The 20803-nt window shown below is 41.7% G+C and overlaps 1 protein-coding gene across 1 annotated transcript in view; it reads right to left on the reverse strand.

Moving 5' to 3' along the window:
- Positions 1-283: 283 nt before the first annotated feature.
- Positions 284-20803, reverse strand: part of Hfm1 (helicase for meiosis 1) — an 81930-nt gene continuing 61410 nt past the window's right edge. The window contains exons 30-39 of the mRNA XM_041642082.1: positions 17236-17316; positions 16540-16655; positions 14120-14199; positions 11977-12080; positions 7752-7754; positions 5757-5867; positions 3899-3989; positions 1795-1906; positions 1545-1696; positions 284-353 (exon numbers count right to left, since the gene is read on the reverse strand). Coding sequence (XP_041498016.1) covers positions 284-353; positions 1545-1696; positions 1795-1906; positions 3899-3989; positions 5757-5867; positions 7752-7754; positions 11977-12080; positions 14120-14199; positions 16540-16655; positions 17236-17316 — 920 coding nt within the window. The remainder of the gene's footprint in view (positions 354-1544; positions 1697-1794; positions 1907-3898; positions 3990-5756; positions 5868-7751; positions 7755-11976; positions 12081-14119; positions 14200-16539; positions 16656-17235; positions 17317-20803) is intronic.

A 20803-nucleotide genomic window follows, 5' to 3' on the forward strand; every position in this document is an offset into this window, starting at 1 on the left:
TTAGTTTCTATTAATATTGATTTAATAAAAATTACTTATAATAATAATTACCAGTTTTCTGAAGCAAAACTATTCTTCAAGAATTTATAACAGAAATAAAAATACATCAGTTCACATATTGTGTTATAAGAAAGTCAAGAAATGGATCAAATTTAAGAGAAAAATTTTGAATGGTTGTCAATTATTTTTAAAAATAAAAAAGCATTCTTTGGGGATTAGACATGTTTTACTTTGCTTATTAACAAAATTATTACTTCTTTTTTTCTTTTCTTTCTTTTTTTTTTCAGAAAATATCCCTAAATATTCCCAGAAGAGCCTTCATTTCTTCAGCTGCATCGTCAGGATAATACTTACTGGAGGGAAAAGCAAATGTAAAAATGATTTGTGTGTGTGTATGTAAGCCAGCTTATTTTAGAACACAGAGTAAGTAGCGTAACATTACAGTGTGGGTAAGCGTGAAGACTGCTGTCAAGCTAACACAACAAACATACTTAGTATGATGACCTTGGCTGTGGGTAAAAGTTTACAAGAGACTGTACACTGCGAAGGGTAAGGAACAAACCTCTTAATTATTTCTTTAACTACATTAGGAAGTAAAGCTAGTCAATAAAAGCAAGCGTGAGCAGGTTTCTAAGCTCGGACTCTCCAGAGAGAGAGAAACTGCTGCAGAGATTCCCTTAAAAAAAAGGTCAGCAGTAGCCAGGCGGTGGTGGTGCTCACCTTTAATCCCAGTGCTCAGGAGGCAGAGGCAGGCAGATCTCTGAGTTTGAGGCCAGCCTGGTTTACAAGAGCTGGTTCCAGGACAGGTTCCAAAGCAACAGAAAAACCCTGTCTCAAAAAACCAAAAAAACAGAAGAAGAAGGAGGAGGAGGAGGAAGAAGAAGAAGAAGAAGAAGAAGAAGAAGAAGAAGAAGAAGAAGGGAAGAAAGAAAGAAAAAGAAAGAAAGAAGGAAGGAAGGAAGGAAGGAAAGAAAGAAAGAAAGAAAGAGAGAGAGAGAGACACCGAGCCTGCTGAGCTGTGGAACGGCTAACTGGAACATCTATAAGTTGACTGATGTCATTTGTATTTCTCCAATGACACTACAGTTTATACTGTCAATAAAATGAGTAAAAACAGCTTTATCAACTCAGTGTTTTACAGTTAAATAGCATAGGGTTTGAAAGTTAGTATCTACTCTTGATGGTACTAAGGATCTCTATTCTCAGGAGATTCACAATTTCCATGCTTTTAAAAGTAAGCAAAGGGGTTTGTCTCTGATCTTGGGTCTGGAGCAGTGGCTCAGTCGTTAAGAGCATGCATTACTCTTCCAAAAGACCCGAATTCAACGCCATCATCCACATGAGACAGCCCACAACTGCCTATAACCCCAGTTCCAGAAGGACCTGACTCCTACACTCACTAGTAGACGCACGCACACACACACACACACACACACACACACACACACACACACACACATCTTTAAAATGAATCAAACAATGCTAAATTTGTTTGTAAAAGTATTTGCTGGTAAGGCCTTGGACTGTGTTTGAAGAGTTCATACCTGAGATCAATTTCCTTTCTAGAGTCACCGTTTCCAATGAAAATATCCACTCCCTGAAGGTTGAGAGACTGTGGCGTTTTGTTAGAGCGGGTAAAACTTACCCTCTCAATCACTGGTGAGAGAGTTGGCTGCCTTCTCTCTTGAAAATTGACCTATGTTTTAATGTAAAAAACAAACAATCAAACAGCAATCACTGACAGTTAAGCATTCAAACAAAAGTTAGAATAAAAACCAAAAGTACATGACTTACAAGGTTTGCACCTCCAGTTTGTAGAGGTGATTCTGTGACGGGAGATGGACCAGACTTGGACACGGCACAATCTGATAGATAAATATCTGGCTTTTCATGTGATGAAGCATAACTGAAAGTTAAAATAAATTATTTATGAAATATGACAAGAAAAACAAACTGTTCTATATTAACAGTTACTTTGGAAAATACAAAGCTTATATTTACTACAAAAGAGTTGATATTGTTTCCTATACTCATTGAGAACTAGTATATTTTCTTCTTTCTTCTTTTTCTTCCTCCTCCTCCTTTTGAGACAGGGTCTCATTACATAACTCTGGCTGTACTGGAACTCACTGTGTAGACCAGTCTGGCCTCCACTCACAGAGGTGTGCCAAGACCACACCTGGCTAATTTCTCTCCTTGAGAACAAACCCAGTTTACATATTCCAGACTAGATCGGAGTCCTAGTTTAAGAAGTAATCATCTAACAATATTACGATTCAGGGTTTGCTCATTTTCTTTAACCTAGAAACCTGTAAGTCCTTTCTAAACTCCCACTGTTTGACCTTTATCCCCCTTCTGTGTCTGGATTCGCACAGTTACCATCTTCCTTCATATAACCACATACTAGAACTCACAACATTTTATTATATTCACACATTAGAATACATTTATTACTCACACCATATATTAGCTAGGAGCTGGACACAAAGCAGTAAACAGTCACGGGTGAGGTCATCTAACACAGAAACAGACCACACATGAACGTAAACATCACAGCTGGGAAAACCGTTCTCTTGGGAAAGTGTTTGGCTTGTAAGCACGCGGACCTGAGTTTGAGCTCTAGAACTCAGGTACAAACAGCTGTGTGACATGGTGCATGCTGCAATCCCAGGATTTGGGAAATGGAGACAGGAGGATTATGGAAGCCAGCCGGCCTAGTCTACTTGGAAATCCAGACCAGTGAGAGATCCTGTCTCAACAAACTTTTTGTTTTACTTTGTGTGTGTGTGGGGGGGAGGGGTGCAGGTGCTCATTGCACATGTGTGGGCACAAGTATGGAGGTCAAAGGATAAGGTGTGGAGCTGTCTCTCTCCTTCCAATATGTGGATTCTGAAGATGGACACTGTCGTCCAGCCTGGTGGCCAGTGCTCTCCAGCCAACCATCCCACAGGAGCGTCTCTGAGATGCGTGAGAAGTCCACCTGCCAGCCCTTTCCGCCATCAGCCCCCCAGGGCTGTCTGTCTTATTGGCCACAACACCTCTGATGGTCCTACCCTCTGTGACTCACTCTTTAATTGCTGCTAGAATAACTAATTCTTTTATGAGTAAACTGAATGACTGCACCAGCAGTCGTGGGGGAGCCACTGGAACTCCCCAGCTGAGTCTGGTCCACAGAAACACCTGTGGTGCTGTGATGGAAGTGATGCGAAGGGCATTCATTTCTTGGCAATAGATGCCAAAATTTAAAAATTGCAAAATGTCACATAAATGTCACATTCCTGACTTCCCTTGAAAAATCACAATGTCTGCCAAGACTAAACCTATATTTCATAGACAGCAAAAACAGCCAGAGCTTAACAGTGTCTTCCCCTTATGGGGATAGTCCACGGCTCACCCTGGTTCCCCAAATCCTGCAGGCCCCCGAGTCTGTGAATCTTGTCCTGCTAGATCTACTCCTTATTACAGCACCCAAGGCCCTCCCACTCAACAGTGTCAGCCTTACTTCTATGGCCACACAAACACACCTCAATGACCCTCGTGCATGGCCTGTCTTTTTAAGACCTATGTCCTTTTGTTTAAAATTTTAAACCTAGTCTGTCTATTTGTCTCTTTCCTACTTGTTTTAGAAACTATGAAATTTCTGGACTCCACCCCAGAGACCATGGTTCAGGAGGTCTGATGTGGGAAGAACTCACACCTTTGATAAGCATTCCCAGGTGGTTTTGATGAGAGGGGCTGACAACAGCACTGTGAGAGAGGGACCTCAAATGTTAACAATGCTTAGGATGGTTAACACGTTAATGCTTCTCTGACATCTAATGAGATAAACCCCATCTCCAGTTCTGTTTCAAGAAAGTATAAAGTTCTAAGACTTATAGACCAAAGTTCTGAAGCTTGCCTGTTTGAGATTTCTCTTTGGAATTTGCTGCTTGACTTTTGGAAGGGTAGCTTACTTCCCCAGGGACTCGAATCACAAGTGTCTCCAAATCCTACGAGAAGAGAGAAGCTTTAGAAACACAATGCAAGTTGACAGCTAACAGATGTGTGGTACACGTTCTGCAAGGGCTCTCTCTACCCAGGATGGTAAGAAGGACGTTTATAGTTTATCATCATGGAGGACATCAGAGCAGGAGACTGGAGACCACGGGGCTGGGGGCGGGGGGAGTGCTGCTCACGGGGCTGCTGCCAATGGCTTATTCAGTTTGCTTTCATCTCCTCAGGGACGGTACTGCCCATGGTACCCTCCCACATGTCAGTTGAGGCTCCCTCTTCCTGATGACTCTAATCTGTGTAAAGCTGACAAAACACTAGCCAGCACAATGACTAATTCTTAGTAATCAACACTGATTTACACAGAGGAAGTAAGTGCAGGCAAAGCTAAGAAAATGAAACTATGAAGCACATAAGTTAGTTTATTAGCCACTATGTCTCAAATCCTAAAGCCACCACTATTTAGTTATTTTTTTTAAAATTCAAGTATATAACAAATGGAAACTTATTCAGTATTTTAATGGTCTGCATGTAATTAAGTACTCTACACATGGGGAAGAGGTATTCACTGAAAGTGGTCTCCCAGCAACAGCTCTACGCCTTCACAGGTCAGCATATACCGACTTCTAGCCTGCAGGACACATCCAGTCTTGAGTTCGGGATGTAAGAAATACACCCAGTGGCCCACATCACACATTTCCAGGCCTATTCTGTGTAGCTGAACAAATTCTGATGTCCTGAGAAAAGCTTGCGCTCTGCAGGATTCCAAGACAATCACATCTGAATTCTCGCTAGCTCCTGAGGCTGTTGCTCTTCTCTGATTGTCTAGACAGTTGCAGGTGGAGCATATCAAGAAGCAACTGTGGGAGGAAGGATGTTCCACAGGCTGAGGAACTGGCTTCTTCTCTCTGCCCCCATGGGAAGAGGGTCACCATTTTTGCCTCTAGTCACATAACTACTAAGAGTTTCAATTATCTGTTTTAGCAAATTTGTCTGTATCCAATAGTGAAGTCTCATGACTGTGGGTTTATGTATGATTTAAATGCACCTTCTGATAAAGCCCTTTTTCCTTACTTTTCAATTATTTATTCCTGAAAAGTAAGCATTTCCACCAGAAGCCAAGGCTATTTTCTTTTCTTGCAAGCAGAAAAATATTCTTAAAATCATAGTACCTTTTTATTCCACAGAGTAGTGGACCTGTATGAACTCAGAAGGAAGGCCAAAGTATCCCATTTTATGAGGGAAAGCTTAATAAACAGAATGGATTTAAATAGAACCTTTAAGAAGAGACAAGAGGGCAGGAGAGATAGCTCAATGGTTAAGGGCACTGGCTGCTCCTCCAGAGGACCTGGGTTTTAGTCTCGGCACCCACTGGGCTGCTCATTCCAACAGTAACCCAGGTCCAGGGGATCAAATGCCCTCTTCTGGTGTCTATGGGCACTGCATGTATGTACACAGCATATAGGCAAAATACTTATTTATACATATAAGGTAAAATAATAAAACAAATTTTAAAAAAGAGAGGGAAAATAGGGCAGAAAAGCCCACTCTGTTTCTCATATCCTCACAAGGGAACAACCTTGGCCTCTACCCTCAAGGGAAAACACTCTTTGTGGAAGACACACTTCTCTTTTTAGTTCTGATAAAAATTATAACCTTACTTAAATAAACACATACAAAAAGGCAAGAAAAAGGAGTCTCAGGGACCAAAATAAAAATAGCCAAAGAATTTCTAATGAATGACTTTATGAAAAAAGCAGTTTTACCTGATACAGCTGTCTTCTCGGCACCAGCTGAAACACTCATAACTTCTACTAAGCTTTCGTCATCAAAGTCATCCCAAACTTCATTTCCCAACTCAAAGTTCACATCCAAACCTTCAGAACACCTGCTTTCGCCCGCAACACTGTGGTTTCCAGATGTGTTAGCGTGTCTGCTGAACATCACTGTTTGAGGAGTCCTTTCATTTGAAGTTATACAAGAGTTCCACCTGAGAAAATCTGTTATGTGTGTACAAGAGTGTAGGCATTTGTTAAACCACACAAGCAGCATTTTGAACTGATATGCAATACATCTTTCAACTGCTATGCAGAGGTTTTGAGCCCCAATTTTCAAAGGCACATGCTGTCAAGCACTGACGGATATTTCGTTCAGACAGTTCTAGTTACTGGAACATGAACTGATAGGCCCACTAAACTCCATTTTTAATCAATTAGTTTTTGCATCATCATTATTGTGCATGCATGTGTGGCGTGCATCATCACTATTGTGCATGCGTGTGTGGCGTGCGTCATCACTATTGTGCATGCGTGTGTGGTGTGCATCATCACTATTGTGCATGTGTGTGTGGTGTGCATCATCACTATTGTGCATGCGTGTGTGGCATGCATCATCACTATTGTGCATGCATGTGTGGTGTGCGTCATCACTATTATGCATGCGTGTGTGGCATGCGTCATCACTATTGTGCATGCATGTGTGGTGTGCGTCATCACTATTGTGCATGCGTGTGTGGCATGCGTCATCACTATTGTGCATGCATGTGTGGTGTGCGTCATCACTATTGTGCATGCGTGTGTGGCATGCGTCATCACTATTGTGCATGCGTGTGTGGTGTGCGTCATCACTATTGTGCATGCATGTGTGGCTTGCATCATTACTATTGTGCATGCGTGTGTGGCGTGCGTCATCACTATTGTGCATGCGTGTGTGGTGTGCGTCATCACTATTGTGCATGCATGTGTGGTGTGCGTCATCACTATTGTGCATGCATGTGTGGCTTGCATCATTACTTTTGTGCATGCGTGTGTGGCGTGCGTCATCACTATTGTGCATGCGTGTGTGGCGTGCGTCATCACTATTGTGCATGCGTGTGTGGTGTGCGTCATCACTATTGTGCATGTGTGTGTGGTGTGCATCATCACTATTGTGCATGCATGTGTGGTGTGCATCATCACTATTGTGCATGCATGTGTGTGTGGTATGCATCATCACTATTGTGCATGTGTGTGTGGTGTGCATCATCACTATTGTGCATGCATGTGTGTGTGGTATGCATCATTACTATTGTGCATGCGTGTGTGGTGTGTGTCATTACTATTGTGCATGCGTGTGTGGTGTACTCCTGAGGCTGCACATGCCAGGAACACTGGAGGAGAGCAGAGCATATCTGTGTGGGGTCAGTTCTCTCCTTCCACCTTTACATGGATCCTGGGGATTGAACTTGGGTCTCTAGACTTGCCACCACAAGCTCCCACCCACTGGGCAATCTTGCCAGTCCCATGATTTTAATGGATTTTAATTCCTACAGTAAATAGCTTTGTGGCAGCACATGCTATTTTCCTGTACAGAAAAATGTTGAGAACACCAGTAACAGTAACATACAGTAGATTAGAAAGTTTTAGATTTTCAGTACTATCATCTTTGTTTATAACATGATTTATTTGGTAGGAATTCATTTTAAATTATCATAAAATGTTTAGCATTTTCTTAGTACTTTAACAGTGTTTGAAAGATTTCTGAGAATGTAACAAGAACTTCTAAGGCGGTATAAGCCTTATTTTCTCAACTATCCCGTCCTCATCTTCATCTGTTCACGCCCATTTCTTCTGTCAGGTGTGCCCACAACTGCAGTTCATGTTAGTACACTTTGATTGATGCACACTAAGAACAGAAATGGTATTAATGCCATGGAGTACAGTGAAGAGAACAATTAGAGTAAGAGCCATTGAAGATCTAACCATGCGAACAAGCAGCAGCACTCTCTCGGCTGTGGGACTGCGGCTGTGGCGCAGACACAACATTCCCTGAGCAGTGCAGAGAGGACAAGGAACAGCGGGAGAGGCGAGAGAGGCCGGACCTAGGAGTCTTCAGAAATTCTGGAGCACGAAGCAGGAGAAAGGAAGACCCACGGGAACTGCACAGGCAGCCCGTGTCAGATGATGGCAAAGTCACCAGACACGTGAAGAGGCTTTTCTTACCAGCACAAGACAACTGCTGAAGAGGCTTCTCCGAGCAGGTCATGTGATCAGACACTGGAGTACTTATGGAAGGTGCAGCAGGGAAACGTAAGAAAGTTAGTGAAATAAGGAGAGGCCCTGAGCATTTACATCTAGGACCAGTAAACACAGGAACAGAAGGGACAGAGGGGAAGTGCGTGCGTGACACAGATGTGCAGGTCGCGGTGATGAGGCACACGTCGAGTAAGAGAGTCATAGTCATCCTTTCTCTGCCTTTCTCAGAGCATGCACTGACCTGAGGGGAGAAGGGATGGAATGCGGCACACAAGGACCAGAGGACAGGGCAGGAACCACTAACTTTCAGGCAGCTATCGCCGGGAGTGTGGTTGTAGGCATGAATTTGTACTGAGAAAAAGACAAGCTTAGCAATCACCAAGGGTTAGCTGGTGATTTCAGACATGGCTTCAGATGATCTGTGTAGACATTTGACAGTAAAAAGAATATAGAGAGAGGAAGGAGGAGATGGGGTGAAGCAGGAAGCAGAGGAGGGAGACAGAGACAGGAGGATAGATGGATCCATGTGGAACATCAACTGGCAAGAAAAGTCCAACAAGAGTCTGAAAAGAAATCAATAGGATGGCTTCACTGGAACCCAGGGAGACGCTTTCCAAAGGAAGGAACAGAAGTGTGAAATCTTCCAGAGAACTCATGGACCTGAGCGCCTGAGTCACTAAATGGTCCGAAGGAAGAGCAGTTTCAAAGTAAGGATGAAGAACCCAAAGTTTAGTGAGTAAGAAAGGACCAAGATGGAAGAAATGAGTGCGAATTTTTCTCGTACTTTTTAATTTGACAAGAAAGCAAGACACACAGGGAGAGCACGGGATGCTGACTCCTCCTCCTCCTCCTCCTCCTCCTCCTCCTCCTCCTCCTCCTCCTCCTCTTCCTCATCGCCATCATCATCCTTTTGGCATGCTAACCTTCCCATGAGTAGAAGCACCCTCCTTTCCCATAGGGAAAACAGCCTCTGTCACTCTAGGCGATCCTGATGAGGTCACCGATCACAATTCCCAGATTTTCCTGGGACCACAGGGACAGAATAACCACTCCTCCAGCTATAGAGATTTATATTACTCAAAACAGACTGGTCAGAGTGTTTCATGTCTGTACACCTACAAGTGCAAAGTATCTTTCTCTATGAGACTGTTAAACTGGGAAGATGGAAATCTGGAAGGACTTACTGTGTGAGAAAGCCGGAGGTGTGGTAGGACAGTCTGAGCGCCTGGAGCTAGAAGGTTAAAGCCAGAGGCCTACTGGGACCTCCAGTTTATATGGAGTAACCAGTTATCTCTTTGTGTGTAAGTCCCTTTGTGTGAATTTCAGATCACTTGTTATCACAAAGGTCATGCATGATTAGCTAGAGGGAAACTTGCTACAGCTGAAGAAGGAAAAGCCTTAAGCATGTTTATACGCTAAAGGGAAAAGGACAATAGAAAGCAGATGGTGAACTGGGTGTGGGGGACACACACCTGTAATTCAGTACCTGGGAGGCAGAGGCAAAAGAATAACAAATTAAAAGGTGGTAAGGACAGCATAGTGAGTTCTAAGCCAGACAGGGTGCACAGAGAGACCTGTCTCAAAAAATAAACCAAAACCAAAACATAGACAATGCAAATATTGGATAGAGGAGAGAATAAGTGACCTTCTAAATTCCCAGAGAAAGCAAGATTAGACAGAATTCACATTAAGCCTTGAACAGAAGAAAAAAATAATTCTTTTAAGACAACAGAGGGTTAATGAGAGATGCAAAATCAGAGAAATACATCAGCTGGGTGAGGTGGGATGAGATGGTGGGAAGTCGAAAGAGTTCATATACTATAAGTTCAACACTCAATTTTCTACTGATAACTAAAAGTCAATTTCATTTTCTAGAGATGGCACTGGACTGGGAATCAGGAGATGTGGAATCTATTTCTGGCCCTGCCATTAATTAGGTGTGTGATTTTGGGCGAGTCATTTAATCTCTTAGAATCTTGGCTTCCTTTACTGTAAAATGAGAAACTGCACAAAGGTCCCTTCCAAATTAAATCTTATGATTCAAAATGCTTTCTCATATAATTTCTAATACTTTTTCCTTTTTCTCTTTGTGAAACTGGAATACAGATAATAAAATTGCCATGTTTTTCTTAAAACATTCCCAATACTTAGAATGTTTTCACAATAAAGACTGACGTATGGGAAGTATAACAAACACACGTAATTGCTGTCATTAGCAACAGCAGATGCTACTTCAGGATCTTTATAAGCATCGTCTCATTTAATCCTAAAACATCTGAGACAATTGGGTGAGAGACTTGAGATAAGGGTCCTGGGTGCACCAGGAGGGGTTGCAGTGAACGGCAGAATTAGAATGCAGACCCAGAACGACTGTCTGGGTCCTGTCAGCCTCACTATCCTGCATATGGCTCCTTCCTTAAAATGAGGGGAGAGGGAGGATGAGAGAGAGAAAGACAAAGTGGCTCGTTCAGTAAAACAAGAACACGGCTATTGCTGGGGTTAAACTATCCGGACAAGGCTTTTCTATCATACTTAAGTTAGAGTAATGAGTAGAAGAAAGTGGGAAACAATAGGCATAGAAGACGCAGTCGGGGGGAAGAATAAGCTGTGCACAGGAGGAGCAGAGAGAACTGCAGCAGTGTAGGAAAGGCACAAGTCAGAGGGCTAATGAAGGTCATGATGTCATCAGAGTTAGCAGACCTAACTCTGCGCCTCTCAGATTACATATCCAGTTACTTATCATTGTGACGCGTTGTGATGGAACCCAGGATGTCAGGAACCTGCGCAAGCCCTGCTCCACTGAGCTGCACATGAGGCTGCCCAGGGCCTTAAACTGTGACCAAAGGAAACAAAGTAACAGAATGAAAGTGTGCCCAGGAAATCCAAAGCTCACCTTCATTTATATTGACATACAGCCTCTTGAACAAACCACTCACAGGTTAGGGCTATTTCTCATCTTTCAGTATATCACACCATTAATAGAATGAACCAGGGAAATAGCACTAATAACATGGGGATCCAACATAAATGTGCTGAAGAATTCCTATGTATTATTGCATTTTTAATGATAAGACACAGATAAAAGCAAATCTAGATCACAAAACTTTTGTGCCTCTCAAACTAGCAATCGTCTCATTGTGCCTAGAGATTGTAAGAATCATAGATTTAGGAATGGAGGAAATACTAACAGTCAGCCATATTGATACTCTCAGTTCATTCATTCATTCATTCATTCATTCATAGTTTCTGTTTTTGAGACAGGGTTTCTCTGTGTAGGCCTGGCTGTACTAGAACTCACTCTGAAGACCAGGCTGTCCTTGAACTTAGAGATCCACCTGCCTCTGCCTCCTGGGTGCTGGGAATAAAGGCTGTGCCACCTGGCATGATACCTTCATTTTAATATTTTTTTACATTTGTGTGTGTGTGTGTGTGTGTGTGTGTGTGTGTGTGTGATTGCACACATGCCCTTGTGTGTACGTGGAGGTCAAAGGACAGCATGCAGGAGGGAAATCTCCTTCTACCGAGTGACCTCTGGAGAACAGGTCATCAGAAACAAATACTTTGATCCACTAAACCCCCTCACTGGCTCCCAATACTTCCCCGAGGTCACACAACTATTTTATGAAACTGGACTAATTTTACAGCCATTATTTAAATTTCTAAAAATATGTAAAAGTAGTAATTCATCGGTTTAAGACTTTGTTCACACAAGGCTTTCTGATTTTCCCAGTTGTCCCTCACATTAGTTTTAGATAAACAGTCAACACTTTGTAGGGAAGATACTGAAAAATCTTTGATACACAACATGACAATTTGAAATAACCTAAGAGTTTAAAATTGGCTCAAAAATACAAGAAAAAACTGTGGTCAGTTGATATTCATAATTTTTTTAGATGCTGGGTTTTTGTTTAAATGACTTGTTAACCTTAGTAATGCCAAATTCCTGCACAAGTCAATAGCAACAATAATCTACCTTTGCCATGATATTCAGATGGTTCCTGTGGAACTTCTCCATAGATTTCATGCTCACTCCACGGTTTCGACATTGGCAACTCTGGGATGTTTAAAGATCCAGACCTTTACGATGAAAACAAAACCACAGAAAAGAAGTATGATGAAGTTGACCTTGGAAACTAGATACTCCTATAAATAAAAAGAGCATGGTCTACTAACTTGACAATTCTGGGAATTTCATTACTGTCTCCACGAAACCTCAAACTGCCCTGAGCTCCTATCTCCTCCTGTCTTATATTCCTCTCTCCATGCTCTTGTACACTGTAAAGATTTATCATTTGTACTGCCTTAATAAACGCTGACTGGCCAGTAGCCAGGCAGGAAGTATAGGCAGGGCGACGAGAACAGAAGAATTCTGGGAAGAGGAAAGGCTGAGTCTGCAGTTGTTACCCAGACACAGAAGAAGCAAGATGTGACTGCCTCACTGATAAAAGGTACCAAGCCATGTGGCTAACACAGACAAAAATTATGGGTTAATGTAGGATATAAAAGTTAATAAGAAGTCTGAGCTACTAGGCCAACCAGTTTATAATTAATGTAGGCCTCTGTATGTTTTTGGGGGGGACTGAACAACTACAGAACCAGGCGGGACAGAAAACCTCTTTCAGCATCTCTGTCTACCCATATCACTTCTGTCTCCACCTCCCTAGTACTGGGATTAAAGCCATGGGATCCAAGTGCTGGGATCACCTTTATGTGAGCTCTGTTTCTCTTTCAGACAGATTCAATCTCTTATAGTCCAGGGTGGCCTTGAACTAACAGAGATCCCTCTGCCTCTGTCTCCTGAGTCCTAGAATTAAAGTGTGTATCACCACTGCCTGGCCTCCAGTAGCCTGTGATGGAAGAGTCCAATACTCCATCATCTTTACGTGCCCCAGTAGACACCTGCCATCAGTATGCAGTCTTTAAAAATCTATTAATAAGGCTACTCTCAGTTAGATAACCGAAGTCAAGATCTCTAGAAATAGTGCTGGATCTAGATTTCTGATTGGTTGGCTCTTGCTCCATATTGGTTGCTAAATAAACAGAATGTTATCTTGGCAGATAGGACTCTGCTATCCTCCTCCTATCTGAGAGACAGGACAAGTCCTGATGGCTGGAGGGAGGGGAATCACTTTCTTCAGTGAGGTAGACACTGGTAAGTTGCCTATGCTCCAGCAAACAATCTCCCACAAATGCTTATGCAAAGAATTCTAATTAATCTCAGTGGATCACACACACAGCCAAGACATGAAAGCAGGAGGGTGTGCAGGAAAGAAGTGTTTCAGTGGGGAAGGAAAGTGGGTAAGATGGGGAATAGAGTGAAGGAACTAAAATTCACTTTGTGCAAGTATTAAACTGCAAAGAATAAAAAATTAGTTTATAATGCAGAAAAGAATATTCTGAATAGGATAAGATGAATAGGAAATTATATATAAAATATTCTCTTCTCTGAATCATGATATAAGAAAAGAACAATGAATTATCATCTGAGGTCCTCTTCTTATTAATTGGGAGTGAGGTCTGCTTTTTTATTAAGAAAATGAGATAAACATTATGTATTGAGGTATACAATTATAATCTCAGCACCTAAGAGGTTAAGACAATAGGATTATTAATTCAAAACCAGTCTAGACTATATAATGAATTCAAACCAAGCCTGGGCTACAAACCAATATGTCTCAAAACATCAATCAGTAAATAGATATTAAAAATAGCATAAGAAAATTATTTTATGAGCTAGGTTGTCATGAAGGTCAGAAGATATATTGCACAAGCAAAATCTCAAATTAGAAAGTATTTTTCAAGCCTAAGGTGTTATTGGTATGGAATGAGCACCTGCAGGGAAAGGTTAGGCTTTCCTTCTAAAACACAGTATCTCCTGTCTCAGAGAACAGGGGAGGACCTAGGGATGGGTAGTTTCCTAGGGAAGAGGGCACTCAGGGAATGGCAACATATGAGATACCGAAACCCTTTTAGTAGTATTGCTTTATAATGAAATTAAATGGTTACTGTGATTTTCATTGAGTAGTCAGTGACTAACTTCCCTTGAGTAAGTGGTTATCTGGAGGAGCAACAGTTAAATGAACACTTTATCTTAGATATTAACATTGGTTTTGTACCTTGATATACTGGAAAGGGATGGTCTTGGAGTAAAACCAAACTCCTTAAGGTCCACATTTTGAGATTTGTTCATCTGTATCTGTTGATAAAAAAAAAAATGCCATTCCAAATTCAACTATCACTTTCACAAGTGAACCAAAGAGTAAAGACACCACTGGTGAATAAAGCCCAGAACTCAAGGGACTGGAGAGTGTTGGGCTAGTTCTCAACTCAAATGTTCTTCTCAGGCCCTTCTTAAACATAGACAGTTTTCGTTTTGCTTTTTTTTTTTTGTTTGTTTGTTTAAGTTTGCCTTCTCTTCTGGCTCTTTATGTGATATTTTCAGAAAAAGATCTTTGACTCCCAAGACTTAAGTTATTATCTCACTATGGACAACTCTCAAGTTTGCATTTCTACTTCAGCCTCCCTTCTGATTTCCAGTTAGCCAACTTCCTCTAGGACACCTCTGCATGGGTATCTCATTTCTTGTGGCAGTGGCACTGGGAACTGAAGGTGGGATTCCAATGAGAAGCCCCCCACAGGTGCAAGCATTTCAATACTTGGCCCCAGCTGGCGCCACTGACTGGGAAGGTTTACCAAGAATGGCCTTGCTGGAGGAATAGGCCACTAGAGGTAGCTTTTAAAGAATTTAAATATTAAAAGAATCCTACCATTGCAAATTACTCTTTTCTCTCTGCTTCATGCTTGCGGCTCAAGATGTGAGCCTCTAGCTTCTGCTCAGCCACCATGCTTACTGCTCCATAAACCCAAATAAACTCTTTTGTAAGTTGCTTTGGCCATGTTGTTTTACCATATCAAGAGAGAAGTAGCGAATACAATTCTCTAGCTAGACTAAACCACTGAGCATGTTATTATCCCAGCCTGATATCTAGTGTCTCTTAAACTGAATCTGTTCTGCCTTTGTTCCCCCAAACTTGATTTCCCCTTTACTCTCGCTGTCCTAGAGGGGCCCACCTCTCCTCCCAGTTAATCAGCCAGAAAGCTGATCATTGGTTTTGACTTCTTCCACCTCACCCCTCAAACTAATGTACCTCTGAAAAATGTTTCAAGTCCAGTCACGTCTCACCATTACCTGCCACCACTAACTTACATTACCATCAGTTTACTTCAATTATCACAAAACAACCTATTGGCTTTCCATGTTCCTATTTTTTAATCTTCTAATTCTTTCTCTTCATTACAAACAGAATGTCCTTTAAAAAAACCCAACTCAGATCAGGCCACTGATTAAAGCACTTTAATGTTTCTAAATAATTTGAGGATAAAAAATAAATCTCTAAAATAACAAAATGCTTTGCATGATCTAATTCCTATTTACTTCTTCAGCCTTAATGCTCACTATCTAAAATTAATTTCCAGACATCCTATATTATTTCAGCTACTTGGAAGATCTCTTTGTCGCCACCAAATACTCCAGAACTTTAAAATTTAGTCTATAGGTCTCCATCACTATCTTGGTGCCCGTTCTGTATCCTTGGATTATCCTCAGCCTCAGTCACATCTATGAGGAGCCTTTCCCAGCTCATCAGACATGGGCTGAGCACACTTTTTACCTAAAATCACATGTCTTACGCTTCCTTTACAGAAACACTCATTACACTAGGGCAAAGGCTTATTTGTATTCTTTATTCAACTAGAAACTCAGTGAGGACAGAGACTACATCTTCCCTACTTACCACTATAAACTTGGTTTTTTAAAAGATGTGAAGAAACAAGAGTATGGAAGAAACGTAGGCATGAAGGTGGGGAAAAGGAAAGAAGGGAGGGAGAGAAAACTTAAATTATTTTGCTTTTTAATTTTTTGAGACAGGGTCTTTCTGTGTAGCCCTGGCTGACCTGAAACTCACTGTGTAACCAGGCTGGCCTCAAACTCAAGAGATCCACCTGCCTCTGCCTCCCAAGTGCCGGGATTAGAGATGCGCACCACCAGCACCCAGGCCACAAAACTGTTTTCTCAGAAGAAGTGGTGATCACTTTACATCTCATGATTATTTCCCAGTCTGCCCTTAATTTAGCCTCACTGAAATCTGTCATTGTATGAAGCCCACACAAGGACTCCTCTAGGACGTGATGACTTGGGCTTAAAGGAAGTCTGCTTATGACTGTCCTACCGAGCAGGTTGACGCTCATTCTCTCATCACCTGGGAGGAAGGCTCTTCATTGTTCTTAAGGCCAAGAGTCCAAGTAAACGTCAGAATTTCCAGTCCGTTCCAGTTCAAAGCCAAGACAGGGCAAGACTGTCTAGTTCCAACCGTGACTAAACTAAGTCAAGCTCAGATTTCTCTTTCTAAACTAAGGTAAGGAAAGAGCTGGACAGTTATCTTCCAAAAGTAGATTTATAGATCGATTATAATGATGATATAATTATCCACCCCCCCTTCCTGATGCAGAGCAAAGGACAGATGCCATTAAAGCTAACCTTGAGTCGTTTCACTGGAGGAAGAGAAGAGACAGCATCTCTGCTTTTTAAGTCAGACAAATACGAAGACATTGCTGACTCTTTAACTTCTGCCTTTTGTGGAACTCCGATTTTACCTATTAAAAGAGATTGTAGATTATCTTCTTTTGTTTTTGTTTTTTAAGTAAGACAGGATCTTGTTATGCAGCCCATTCTGGTCTTCTACTTACAGCCCTCCTGCCTCCACCTCCCAAGTACTGGACAATAGATTTGACCAATATGGTCAGTACAATTTTAGAATTTTTGTATTACATTTTTGGTAGTATGAAAAAAAACTAAATGTCTTTGAAACATGAAATTTAATGTCTACTTTTTTCCTGTTGTTCTCCCTACCACAAAGGAAAATTCTTTGGAGAGTTTGGAGTAGGAATGGTATAAATATTATACATAAAAAATTAGCATATCACTATTATTAACTCAAGACGTTTATTTTTTATTTATTTTATCCGTCATTATAAATGTGTGTGTGTGCACAAGAGTGAAGGCCCTTGGATGTCAGAAGAGGGTATCAGAGCTCTGGGACTGAAGTTGCAGACAGCGGTGGGTGATGGGAACTAAACTCGTCCTTTGCGAGAGCAGGTGGTAACCACTGAGCCATTCTCCACTCCATATTCACTACAGACATTTCGATTCTGAAATAATCTCAGCAGAACTCACAGCAATCGTGTGCACATGTATGTTTATTTTTACAATGATGATTGCATTCTCGGTTCCCAGGTATTTTGCAGGTAGCCATTCCTAAATTAATGTGAGAAAAATACATTTGTTATTATATATACTCTTACAAATTCAATACAAAGTCTTTCAATTTATTCTTTTTTTCTAGGTAGTGGCAAGAATACGACTTTCATACTTCCTTACATATTAACACACACAGTTAAAAAGGATATTCTAGTAACACTCCGTCCACTCTCAGTCCCTTCCAGCTTCTCACATGGCGCTTCTAGCCACCCACAGCTAATATAATTATTACATCTAATGTAAGTACAACCAATGCAGCAGATAGTGGCAGTAAGTTTTATCCTCATGGAAGTGAGAGTGAAGACAGGGATTTAAAACCTCGTTCCCTACTCAAGGCTGAGCATTTGAAAACCAGTGAATCTCACAGCATTGTAACGGCATCTTGAGTAGAGAGGACGTCATAAATATTTTTGAGTTTTAATAAGTGATTTAGAGACACAAAATTTGCTACAATAATTCGAAGAAAGAAAAGACCACTTCCGGATTAGTGTCTCTAAACTGTAACAAATGTATCCAAATATAGGATTTATTAAAATATATGTATATGATATCCACCGACATGTGGGCGTTCTGGTTTCTCACTGTGTTGCAGCACTAGGGATTGAGCCTTTGGCTGTGGATGCTAAACAGGCACTCTATTGCCTGCGCTGGCCCTGAACTCCTTCCTGAGCCACCTGCCTCAGTTCCCCAAACAGAATTACAGGCCTGCCACGTTTGCTATGCTTTAAAGACATTTTTCTTGATCTTAGTTCTGACTAGTAACATTAGGAAAGGGAGACTATTTTAATTGTCCTCATAGAATAGACGGGATCTGGACATGGGAAGGGGACAAGGGGAAGATATTCCAGATACAGATCGCAGTACTCAAAGACAGTAAACCACGAATTTTATTTTTTAATTTTTTTAATTTTTTTAGTACTTCAATTTTTATTTGAGTATTGACAAAACAACAAAAATAACAAAACAGGACAAAATGGTAAGGAAACAAGATCATAGCTGGATATATAATGTATGGATTTTGGTTTCTTTTGAGAACAAAGATTATCTTTTTAGAAATGGATTGTTTTCAGGTCACTATATTTTGTTGCTTACACAGGGAAATGAAAACCCTTCATGTAATAAACTTTGAATCCAAAGTCCTAAATCTCAATTGTAGTATTTCTGACTCATTTGTCACATTAAAATAAACCCTAAACATTTTGACTCAGAATTATTTGTTTTTTTTTTTTTTTTTTTGAGATAAGGTCTCTATTTGCAGTCCTGGCTGTCCTCAAAACTCACAGAGATCCACCTGCCTCTGCCTCTTGAGTACTGGAATTAAAGGTGTGAGCCACCACAGCCCGATTCCCAGCCAGAATTTTTTTTTCAAGACAAGGTTTCTCTGAACTTTGGAGCCTGACCTGGAACTAGCTCTTGTAGACCAGACTGGCCTCAGACTCACAGAGATCCGCCTGTCTCTGCCTCCCAAGTGCTGGGATTAAAGGTGTGCACCACCACCACCTGGCTCCCAAACAGAATTTTTACAAACAAAAGAGAATCTTAACACCCATTCGGCTGCATTTTGTACAATCTCCAAATCTAAATTCAGGAAAGTTAAAAATGACTCATAAAAGGCACTGAGGTGGCAAACCAGGGGGTGTAGTTTTTGATTGGGATTAAGCACAGCAAGTGTCTAGAGAACACCACTGTGTGCAGGCTGGTGTGCCAGAGAGCAAGGTGGTTTTACACTCTCGGGACTAGTGACAAGGAAGGTAAACGCAGGCAACTGAACCGAGTTGACAATAATGCTCTTAAATGATTCTAAAGTATGAGGTCTATTTGTTATACAATCATGCTCAATGAAGTCTCAGGAAAATTATTAAGACTAGGAAACTTCTATATTAGTTAATTATCATCACACTGACAACTAAGTAAAGGCATACAGAAGTTCTGAGGAATAAGAATTGCTTTTTCAGTTATTGCTGGTAAGTTTTCTATGACTACTGACAACACTCCCAATGGCTTTAACATTTCCACCCCCACAAGAAGTTTTTGATCTAGCCATGTTTTGAGCACTGCTACTGAAGTCTGAGATAGTCAAGAACCCTTTGTTTCCCTGCCACCTGCTTTCTCACTGTCAGAACAACTGGGATTAAGTGACAAACACACATTTTGTCACTGCAAAGCTGAGACCACCCAAAGAATGAGACAACACAATCTTTCTCAGGAACTGGGTGTGCACATAAGTACTGCAGACCTGCTGCAACACTGTGGTAGGCAGCCCCACTGAGAGCAGCACCTCACTTGCCTAGCAGCTGCTTTTGTATCTCTGCTCTGTTCCAAACCCAGACGTGTCCTCCTGAAAAGTCTGCAGCCTTATACAGCCACACCTTCAAACAGCCTGGATCTGAGTTTGCGGGACACAAACCTTAGTCGACCTAGAAATACTGAACAGCTCTGAGGACCTTTTCATTTTCAGTGTCGTTGTTCAGTCATGTCAAGTCATGGAACAACTAGGTACTTGTATCCTTAGCAGCCTGGGATTAATGGATGAGGCTTCTCACTACAACGGCAGATGTCTGGTCTCTGAGGACTGAGAAGGTCAGTATGCTAGGCTCTGTTATTGTCTGGGTATAAAGGTCCCCCAAGGCTCCCGTATTGGTCCCTGACTGCTGAGTACAACCTTTGTGTTGTGACTGATGCCTGCAGGCTCCTACTTTCCCCAGTGAAATAATCCAGTGCCCTTACGGGAGGCAGGGGTCTGGCTCTAAGCTTGCTAGAGGGATGACTGTGAAGGGCCCGTCTCTTCCCTGGCTCCCACTTGTGTCTTTCTTGCTCCAGATGCCATCAGGGGGGCAGCTCTGCTCTACCACACCCTTACCCCGTGGGGTGCTACCCCACTACAAGGCACAGAATCACTGCAGCTGGCCCTGTGCACGAAAACCACTGAGCTGAAAGAAATACTCCCTCTGTGAAACCGGTCCAGGTGTCACAGTGATGGAGTCTGACAGTATGTCAGCTATGTGTCTTGTCCCTGTGACAGACAGCTGACAACCAGAGCACTCACTGCCTTTGGAGGACCCAGTCAGGTCACAGAAGCCACACGGGGTGACTCACAACTGCCTGCAGTTCTGGCTCCAAGAAGATTCAACACGTCCAGCCTCACATGCACATACCAAGCACAATGATATACACTTCTCTGAAACCAGAAATGTGTTGTCTAGCCGAAGGTAAATCCAATCAAATCCATAGCAAAGGACAACCATCACACACTGTTGCTGATAAAGTCATCATCATCATCATAATAATAATAACAAATCCCTGGCATCTGAAAGTAGATAATTACACCATAGTGTTAACTAAACCTGACTTTGAAAATACAAACAACACTCATATAAAGTCATTCTGTGACCACAGTGAAGATAGGTAAGACGTCTGAAGTGAGAGATAAGAAAGAAGCACAAAAATAATGGACTATCCCCATCTTCTGGCTAATACAGATGAC

The sequence above is a fragment of the Microtus oregoni genome, unplaced genomic scaffold, assembly GCF_018167655.1.
Source record: "Microtus oregoni isolate MIOR12 unplaced genomic scaffold, Mior012 000072F_ref0000427, whole genome shotgun sequence".
Classification (NCBI taxonomy): Eukaryota; Metazoa; Chordata; class Mammalia; order Rodentia; family Cricetidae; genus Microtus; species Microtus oregoni.